Source organism: Astatotilapia calliptera, chromosome 22 (assembly GCF_900246225.1).
Source record: "Astatotilapia calliptera chromosome 22, fAstCal1.2, whole genome shotgun sequence".
NCBI classification, from domain to species: Eukaryota; Metazoa; Chordata; class Actinopteri; order Cichliformes; family Cichlidae; genus Astatotilapia; species Astatotilapia calliptera.
The window spans coordinates 10866064-10876783 of record NC_039322.1 but is presented as its reverse complement, the minus strand read 5'-3'; the positions used below and the strand labels follow the sequence as shown (position 1 = coordinate 10876783).

General features: G+C 38.7%; 1 protein-coding gene and 1 long non-coding RNA gene across 2 annotated transcripts; one reads left to right on the top strand and one right to left on the bottom strand.

The window, feature by feature from the left end:
• Window positions 1-1755: 1755 nt before the first annotated feature.
• LOC113014149 (prostate stem cell antigen-like) lies at window positions 1756-7535 on the top strand. Its single transcript, XM_026155474.1, has 3 exons — window positions 1756-2057; window positions 4444-4563; window positions 6588-7535. Exons 1-3 carry the CDS (start codon window positions 2006-2008, stop codon window positions 6797-6799), a joined length of 384 nt encoding a protein of 127 aa, XP_026011259.1. The 5' UTR covers window positions 1756-2005; the 3' UTR covers window positions 6800-7535.
• Window positions 4810-6773, bottom strand: LOC113014150 (uncharacterized). Its single transcript, XR_003270932.1, has 3 exons — window positions 6710-6773; window positions 5342-5545; window positions 4810-4870 (listed from the first exon to the last, which is right to left on the bottom strand). It is a non-coding gene; the product is annotated as an uncharacterized LOC113014150 (long non-coding RNA).
• Window positions 7536-10720: the final 3185 nt, after the last annotated feature.

The following is a 10720-nucleotide window of genomic DNA, read 5'->3' as shown; positions in this document are numbered from 1 at the left end:
CCCACTCGTTTCGCTCCATCACAAGACTTGCTGTCAGCAGACCGTCCTGCTTGCTGCCCTCACGTCTCCCATTAGGCCCTGAAGGATAATTTGTTTAAACAGGCTCGCTGTGGAGCTCACTGACCCGCTGTCTCTGAGTTGCTGGCTTTCTCCCTCTGTTTGTCTGCTGACTCTTTCTGCACCGTGCTGACTTTATCGGTGCTCATCTTTTCTCTACAGCAGCTGCTGTCTCATGCAGTTACACATAATGTCTTTTCTTTTATAAATGGCTCAGATAGAGGCCAGAATTTCTAACTAAACAAAACTGGCACAAGAATTATGGAGCTAGATGACAAAGAGTATTTAACAAAACAAAATCACTAAAAACTTTAAGTTTTCACATTATATTTCTTAAGAAACCCTTTCCCCCCTTTTTATTGCAGTTTTTTTCAAATGTTTTTTTTCAGCAGTTGCATGCTCGCAAACCGCGCAATTTATGACACTGCACATAAAAATAGATTACAACTTGACAGGAAAATTAGGCTTTTAAAAAAACCTATTTATACACACAAGTACGGCAAGAAAACAACCAGTTTATAACTAATTATATCCACACAATGGTCCATAAAACTGATTTTGAGCTAACTAAATCAGTCCTGCAGGGTTTTATTGTGGGACCTGCATTAACTGTGAAAAACTTTTCTAAGGTAAGAACTCTCAGACAGCTTCCTTGTGCAATTAAAAGTAGCAGGCAGTTTGCTAATCATCAAATGGACTTGGTAACTGATCATCAGCAACTGTAAGCATCTCTACAAAAAGCTGTTTTGGCAGTTTGCTGGTCTGTTGGTCAGGTGTGTCTTCTGTGTGAACGCGGAAAATTCACCCCAAGGTCAGAAAAAACCCACAAATTTCTACAGAGTCCTGACTGAGGACAGCACAGTTTAGGTTTGCAAAGTTACATCTGAACAAATCAAAAGATTTCTGGATCAATGTCTTTGAATCCAGAGTGGAGATGTTTGGCCATGATGCACAGGGTCACAGGGTCATACTAGTTGTGAAGGATGGTGGTGGAAGGATGATGAGTTGAGCTTGTTTTGCAACCCAACTCTTCTATATACCAAAGTATTAAAGTAGTAAAATATGAGGCCATTGCTCTGACAGCTAAAGCTTGGCTGAAATTGGGTTGTGCAAGAGGACAATGATCCCAAGTACAACAGAAAGGCTAGGTTTCCCAATGGGTTCACCTGAAACCTTGGCTGATTGTGACCCACATCTGTTTTCACACCTTGGCTCGTGTGATATAGGCGGTTCATTACCCTCTTGGAGGACACTCCCATAGGGCTTAAAAATCTGGGACTCTTTACCATTTGCTCTTAGAACTGAAGAAGCTTCTCGACGAGACGTGAAATGTCTTCAAGAAAATTAAAGAAGTCCAGACGCTTTGCTTTCCAAACTCCTTAGACAACAGAAAGGCTAAAAACAAAACAAAACAAAACAAAAATGAATCAAGGTGATGAAATAGCCCAGTCAGCGTCCAGACCTTAACTTGACTGAAATGCTGCGGCAGAACCACAAGAGAGACAAATGCCTGCAACCAGCAGTCACTGAATGAATGAGTGAAGATGTTGTTCTTGTCAAAAGCTTCCTGAGCATCGTTAGTATATAAACACTCACCAAATTCACTATATAACTCTTCATTTTCCCACTGCCTGTAACCATGCTGTCCACAATTAACTCTCCAGATTGAATTAGAAGTTTCAGGGAGGAGTTCGCCTCATGACAGCACAAATCAGCAAAGACTGAGGGAAAAACTCAGGTGACACGCGGGTGCTTGCGATATAAAGAGGGACCTTTTATCAGATCATTGGGGACATAGAGAGAAACAGAGATGAAAATAAATGTAATTTGCAAATGAGCTGGGGGACGCACCACATAAAGTAGTTAGGGAGTTGTAACGCCCTGGGACAAGAAGTGTTTAGAAAAATCCAGCTCGAAACATCAACCAAGGGACTTTTAAGGAAGCATCATGCCTCGTTCACAACTTTTATTTATTCTCATGTGTTGTCTTCCTTTGGCAGGTATGTAAAAACATTCAATTGTCTTCAGGTGCTTTTGTAATGTAAGGGAAAAAAATCTAATACTTTTAAATACTGGACATCCATTACTTAAGTCAGTGAGAGGGACAAAGTCTGCAGAGCTTGGTCGGTGGAAACAAAACTCTGTGATGTTTGACATTTTTCTGCATGCACATTTGAGATTTGACTCTCTTAAAGCTGACATATTTTTTTTAATGCATTTTAGTGCAAGATCTCCTGTTACAGGAAAAATGATTAATGATGGATGCTAACATGCTTGATTTGATGAGTTCAGGTATACTTTTCACATAAAGAGAGTTTTATCCCTTTAATTAGGAAGCTCTTTTTGCCAGGAAATACTACACAGAGGAGATTTGTAGTGTATGCTTATATTCCACTACTGTAGTTTGATTCAAATAGTGTAGATTGTTGAAGAAATCCGTTCAAGTAAGTTCAGTATGTTGGATTTGTTGTCGGTAGTGTTTTTAATTTTTCTTATGTGACTGGTAAACATGAAATAAGTCATTTAGTCCAGTACACATTTTGTCTAAGACTTTGAAAGTTCAAGCACTTTTTCTTGTTTTTCAGTGGTGGAAAGTACAAATTTAACACGGTAAATCGAGCGGTTATTATATAACACTTTTCTATTACACAGTGTTTTATACACACTGCAACAAAGAGCAACTTGGTTCAGTATTTTGCTCAAGGACGTTTTGGCACTGAGACTGAAGCAGCTGCCAATCAAACCACCAATGTCCCAGTTAGTAGATGGCTCGCTGTACCTGTTGAGCTACAGTCACCCCATAACACACTTACTTTAGTTACAATTTTAGTTACATATTTAAACTTTATCGTACACAACATGTGAAGAGTTTAAAAGGTGCTGACTTGAGTTAAATGTAAAATCTACAAGTACTCTGATATTTTTAAACTAAAAGTGAATTATAAACAAACATTTCATATTTATTCTCCAATGTCAGGCTTTTTTTCTAATGAGTTTGTGTCACAGGCTGGGTCTCTGACCCAGCGCTCTGAGTTCATGTTTGTATTTGTCTCATTTTGTTATGTGATTTAGTTTGTGTTATTTCCTATCTGCCTTTAGTTTAGGCAGTTATTGTTCCTGGGTTTTCTATGTTTTGGGGTTTTGTATTTATTCATCACATATTAGGTCTGTTAAGTTGTGTTGTCATGTTTTAGTATTTCCTGTTTTATTCTGACAATGTCATGTGTTCTTTGTTTATTGTATTTAGCTTTCCTCTCCTGGTCCTGTCATTAGGTTTATGTCTGTCAGCTGTTTTCCCCCATGTGTCGCCACTTCCCCTGATCACCTCATGTCTGTATTTAAGCCTTTTGTTTTCTTCATGCCATTGTCAGGTCGTCTGCTCATCCATGTCTCATCTCCAGGTACCCATGTCAGTTCACTATGGTTAAGGTTTTTCATGTTTTGTTATTAGTTCACCCAGTTTAGGTTATTGTTTAGTTTTCACCGATGCCCTATTATTTTGTACCCTCGTTGCTAACCTCAATAAACGGCTTGTTTTGTTAATCCACACCACATTTTGGTCTGTGTTTGAGTCCTCCTCTGCAACACATACGGTCTGCCCCAGTCAGACCGTGACAGTTTGACTATTTTAATTTAAAGTTTACTAGTTTTACTCATAAATATAAAATAAACTCAAAATGAAATATTATCATAACAATAACTTAACTACAAGTGTACATCTTTAATCATATACTCAATAACTCTGGTGAAGGGTGGTGCCCGAGTAGAACATGCAGAAGGAAGGACACATGACTTCTGCTTATGCTGTCTTAAAGCTGCTTGCCAATGTAATTTTGCAGTGCGCTGTTTGCATATTTACATTTGTTGTGTACATATCGTACACTTGGAAATACGAAAAGTAAAGAGAGTGTAACCTTTAACCCATTTTACAGTGTTTTTACTGTTGTCTTATGAATAGAAACATGTTGGCATCATAAAATGTATAGCTAGTAAATGAAAAGTACTTAGAGTTTCTGTTATGACAGTTGTCTGCCGAATCGGTGATAGAAAAGTAATTATCAGATGTTGCTGAAGTGCAGAGAAGCCAATGTTAGAAGAGAAGTTAAAAAGTGTCTCAATTACAAAGATATTCCACCAGGGGGCACCAACAAGTCTATTTTTCAACATCAAAATATGCATTCATCTTCTACGAAACAATTTGGCTTCTTGTGGAAACAAACATAATTGCAGTTACTGTTAGTTCGCAAATATCATGTTTCAGAGCTAAATCTTTTATGTTGTGACTGTCAGCTGATACAATATTGGAGTTTTAAGCTCTTGTTGTTGCAATCCCTGCCAGAGCTGTACAGCTGACAGTGCCTAACAACCACTGTTTTTGCCCCTCAGCCTGTTTGCACTGTTACACCTGTATGTTTCCATCCATCTCTCCTCTGGACTGCTTAAAGTTTCCTGTGGAGTGTCCAGCTGGCCAGCGCTGCCTCTCCAGCGTAGCGACAGGAACACGAGGTAAGAGCCAGATTTGTCTGCATTTATTAGATTAGATTAATTTCAGTGAGTCTCAAGCATGATGGCCACAAACTGGAAAATAAAGCCTTATTTTATAAAAGATTTGTGAGAAACATTTTTAGAAATGCACATTACAGTGAACAGACAATAAAGACACCATTAGGACCAAGTCTAAAGTTCTTTTTATAAACAAAACCTTTCAGCTTGTGGTCACATATCATACATAAACTGTACAATAAGGACTGTTTCATGTCTTTGTAGGCTGCTCTTTGAACTGCTTCTCAGGGCCTTGTCTTTCGTCAGTGACCTAAATGTGAAAACAAAACCAGGTGAAAGAATGATTCAAACTTCTGTACCATTTTCTCATCAGGCCGGTTGTCAGCTCAATAGCACCCGTGATGTCAAATTATGTCTAAAAATAACACTCCGGGCTATCTGGGTGGGGCAAAAATGATCACCATGTCTCATCAGGGGACAAAGTTCCCACAATTACTCTCAGTTTGCAGTATGAGTAATTTTAAAACAATCCCAGTGAGGAACTAGTTAAATTTGCTTGCTTGATGAAGAGTCTGAATGAATAATCTGCTGTCTCTTGTTTTACTGTACTTCGTTCTACTGCAGTTTTTGGACTCTGCTATCCTTTCTGTTTATATCTTGTTGTTTTTTGAGTTTTGGATTTCCTACACTCACCGGCCACATCTTGCTAGTTCCTTGCTTTTGCTGTTCAAACTTCCTTAAATCTCTGTGTCATAGATTCAGCAAGCTTTTGGAAAAATACCTCAGACATTTTGGTCCATATACGCTATATTGTCATGATAGCGTCGCACAGTTGCTGTAGATTTGTCGGCTAAACATTCGTGATGAAAGTCGCTCGTTCCATATGAGTAATGTGAGCTCGGTGTCATGTTCAAAAACCAGTTTGAGATGATTTGATGACATGGTGCATTATCCTGCTGGGAGCAGCCATCAAAACATTGGTACACTGTGGGCATAAAGGGATGGACGTGGTTAACAACAATACTCGGGAACAATATGGTGTTTAGACAATAATGAGCTGGTAAAATATCTCCTACATTACTGCACCACCGCCAGCAGCAACCTGAACCATAAATACAAGGAAAGATGGATTCCTTCAGTGTAGCCTCTGGTCTCTATGAGGCATTTTCACCCAGAGAACTGCTGTTCACTGAACAATTGATCTTTTCCGGCCATTCTCTGTAAACCTTGCAGATGGTTGTGTGGGAAAATCCCAGCAAATCACCAGTTTGTGAAACACTAAGATAAGACTGCCTGGCACCAACAACTATGTCACTTACTGCCATGCAGTTGGCTAATTGGAGATTTGCATTAACGAGCAGCTGGACAGGTATACCTAATGAAGTGTCTGGTGAGTCTATATTGCTAACATCCAGGTGCAAAAAAAAAATCAAGAAAACTAATCAGGCATTCAAAGTTTTCTTTGCTTTTACTGTTTTTGAAGCATTCATAATGTTAAATTTAAAACGATCAAAAAATGTATAAAACACAATACACTTCAGTATCTATTTAAGCATAAACACATCATATCATCTCCATTAGTCATGATTCCATTTATGTTATATAACAATTAATTGAAAAATATATTGGATTTGCTGAGAAATGAGGATATAAAACGTCATTCTGTTATATTTTGGTGGGAAAGTTTGACAAAACAGATTTATGAATTCATGAGTTCTGGTTAAACGCATGCTTTGTTAGGTTGTTGTGACCTTTGACATTCAGATTTTCACAAAATCAGATCATCCTTGAGTTCAAATAGATGCAAATTTCCAAAACTGAGAGACATTTGGAAACATAATACTTAATCAGTGCATCAAATATTTTTTTCCTCGCATTCGACACTTGCTGAGTGAACTAGTCCTAAAAAGGCACAGTGTCCTGTGTCAAGAACCATTAAAAGTGTAGAAAAAGGATTGAATGCTTTTTAAATTCCATGCGAATAATAATAACAATAATAATATCCTTCTACTCCTCTGCTCTCACAGGCCCACTACAGCTGACGTTGTACGAAAAAAGCTGCGCAGTTGCCTCCCAGTGCGACGTGAGTGGAGAGAAATACACGTCAGGGGTCTCCTTCAACTACACCAACGTGTGCTGCGATACCGACCTGTGCAACGGTGCCGTGTCCGTTACTGCCCCCAGCTTGGTGGGAGTGGTGCTCTGCCTGCTGCCTGCGCTCGGGCTCCTGCTGGCCTGAGCAGCAGACGAGACGATGCAGTTTTATCCTCGATAAAAAATTTTTTTTAAAAATGAAACACATCTGTCACCGACTGATTTACTATGAAGATGTTTTATTGGGACATTAATAAACCCTACTTCGTAAGATGTTTAAAGTACAAAATACATTTCAGCTGCGCTAGTAGTTTGCCTTGATCGATGATTTAAGCCAGCTGATTGTGTGTCAGCACTTTTACTTTTGATCAAGTGGACTTTGAAGTTTAGATGTTTTTGACTACATGATGGCAAAATGAGTGGAAAAAAAGACAATAAAAGGCTAAAATAGTAAAAGATGGTTAAGAAACAAAGCAAAAAGCACAGTTTGGATAACAACGGACATGGATGACATATATATATATTCTTAAAAAAAAAGTTAAAACAGTTAATTGAGAAACAAACTATGCATTTAATGATTTGTCTAATTTAACATATTAAGTGGTCCCTGAAATTACATCAAGTCCTACAGTCTTCCACACACAGAGAGAAGAAATACTACAATATATTAGCACTAAAATTATTCAGACTCTGTCCCTTTAAACATCATTCCACTTTAAAAATTAGATAAAAATCCAACAATTCAGTCAAGTACAATGCATCATCTACTTGATCAATACCAAGCATGTCATTGCGGAGGGATTACAACCTCTGTAGAAAAATAATTGACTTTGCTCCCGCTGTTTTTCTAATAAAGTTTAACTCAAGATTGTCTTCTTAAATATGCTTAAATTGCACTTAGGTTTATTTTGTCAATGAGTTTCACCCTGATCTGAGACACACAACAAAGATGTTTGCAGCACAAACTGTAGCCCGGTCCACACGTACATGGATGTTCTTTTAAAACCGGAATTTTTTGCTTTTGTTCAGAAAAAAAAATCGTAACACAAAAATGCAAAAAAGAAATACGTCAAGGGTGCTTGACATAATCGCAACAAGTGACCCTAACTGTACAGGAATGCTGGCCAATTAGAAGCCAGCCTGTTGTCAAAAAAGGAAATAAAGGCGCACACCTTTTCCTCCTGTTTCCCTATTGAGAGTCTTCACTGTGGACGGAGGTTTTAAAAAGCTTCCATTTAAGTTTTTTGTGTGAAAAAAAGGGAAAAACACAACTCAGAAACTAATTTTTACTACTGCACATTAGGGCTGCCACGATTTGTCGACTAGTCACGATTACGTCGATTATCAAAATCGTCGACGACTGATTTAATAGTCGACGCGTCGTTTGAAGCTTTAAGATCACAAAAGACGCAGGAATAAGTGGCAGGATTTAAGAGTGTAATAACGGACTGAAACAGAAGATGGCAGCATTGCATGTACAAGGATGTCAGCTACCGTTAAACCCCGAAGAAGAAGAAGAAGCAGCTGTGTCCCAGAATTCATAGCGCGGCCCAGCGCAGTTTCCAACAATGGCGGCAGCTAGTTAGTTTTAATGTTACTCTTATTATTCTTTCTGGGTCACAAAATAAACGTTTAACATATTTTCAGGCGAGAATGTAGCTGTGTAAACCTCAAATATCTGCTCAGTTTATCAGGACACCACATATTTTCAAAAGCGCTCCGACGTTTTCGGAGACATCTGTTACCCACTAGCTCGTTAGCGAGCCGGGGGCTAGGCTCACTAGCGCCGTGAGAACACCGGACTCCCCGCAAATCGTTTTCGCTACTCAGGTTAAATATATATGAGTCACTTAGATAACTTAAAATGTTATTGTTTGGCTTTTTTTTTTAGTATTTTATTTGTTCCTGAGTAAATCAGTTTGTCTGAGATTAAAGTTATAGTTTTTACACAGCTGAATAAACGTCAAGCAGACAACTGATTATCAGAAGTGTGAGATGCTCCAGAATATACTCCAGTGTCCTGTTATATTTTAGATAGCAAGGAGTTTATTAAACTTCACCGAAACAATCTGCAAATTTCATTAAAATTTAATAAACTATCATCTTGTCTTTATTTTTAGTTAGCACAGACCTTAAACACTTAAAGCTGTAAGCTAATGATAGTTATATAAGAGCAGATGCTGCTGGTGCAATAAGCTGTAGTTTTACGTCCAATGGATGATGATCTGATTAGTCGACTAATCGCAAAAATAATCGGTGACTAGTCGACTATCAAAATAATCGTTTGTGGCAGCCCTACTGCACATGTAGACAGGGCCCATCCCTGAGAGCTCTCTATAAATGTTAGTTCATTATTTCCTTCACAAGCTGCTCCTAAAGTCAGAAAAGGCGTGCTGTCCAGTAGTTCCAGTTCCTCGCAGCGAGTTCATTTCAAGTCACTTAAACAGGAATTTCAGACCAGAGGACTTCCTCCCAGGAGTGGATTAGTCCACAGCGCATCTCTGAGGACACAAGGCTTTTAAAGGATCAGGCTGGTTCAGGTATATTTTTACTGTCAGCAAGTCCCGTGAAAACACTAACAATGCATTTAACCTACAACTGGTTACAAGGCCAAAATTCTTGGTTTCTATCAAAATGTAGACGACATTTGGACAGGAGATACTAGCAGTTGACGTGGTGCACTAATCTCGAAAAGTAAATCCACATATTATAAATGTTCAGACTCTATTTATATCAACCTGGTTGTTTTATAACTGTAGCTATGTTGATGCTTATCCTTCCTCTTTTTAAAAAAAAATGTCTATGTTTAGCATGTTTTATAGCACTTTAACAGGCTCATGGTAACTGCAGACTATTAAAAAATGGATGTAACTTCATGGTCTGAAGAGTGAAACCAATAGGGAAGTGCCTTAAATGGCCACCCTTTTTCATGGCCATTGGGGTTGGACTTCTCTGCTTGAAAAGACCACCTATGGGGTAACAGCCTTTGGAGTTGTCCTGTGTAAACAGTTTCTGGAAGAGCTTAAATAGGCTGAGTTACTCATTTTGGATCATACTGAATAAGAGAGAGTGGTTCAACAGCGTAGCAGTTAACATAATCGCCTTACATGTGAAAGATGCACCGTTTGAGAATAAAACCCAGCCTCAAGGGACTATAAGCTAATGTAGTCCCTATATGTGTCAGGTTTGAAGGAGGTGAAAGTACCATAAATGGATAAAACAAAACATCGGGTCCATTTTATACATTTTGGTCAGTCCAAGGTGTATCTAGGATGCACATTGGCTAACGGCAATGACAAATTATTGACAAGTCATAAGCCAATGAATGCAAAGTTTCAAATCGGCTCTCGTTTGTCACATCCGGTTTCAAAAGATTGTTTCAAAAAAAAAGGAAATGATGTCATGGTGGCTACAAACACCTTTTATATAATCCGTAGTTTTGGCTTCTTTTGGTAGCATTCAATGGCAATGCTTACACAGTGCTTACACCAGATAAGCAGTCGAAGTAATTCATCGTGTTAGCAAGAAGACTAAATGTTATATTTTGTGCAGCTGATTTAATTTGTACAAAGCGTTAGAATTAGAAAGCATTTTCATGGGAGTAACTGACAGTGAGAAACACAAATACGCTTCATCCTGCACCTCCTTCAATACCCACTGGGCAGCACTGAATAAATTACTGGCAATGGGCCCTCACAGCGGATCACATAGACGCTTGGTAATCTTAAATAATCCTTCACGCCTGCTGTGTGGGAGCACAGAAAGGGGAAGCCCGCCTCTATTGAAACAGTTTCCTGTCTCTGTAACTGTTTTCAGCTCTTCAGCGAGACCCGGTATGCACCCCTTTCCTCTCTGAGGTGCACTACAAAGAATAAGCAATCTAACACTTAGACAAAACTTGGCTTTTAATTAAAGGATAAAAAAGATTTTGTACTGTAAAAAGGCCTTGTACCCTCAGTAACGAAATAAAGTCCATGTGAAAGGCTCAGTACAAAAGACTCTTTGGCAGGTGATCTGGAGCTGATATGCAAATTTCACTTCCTTAACCAGAGAAAATCTCATCTCT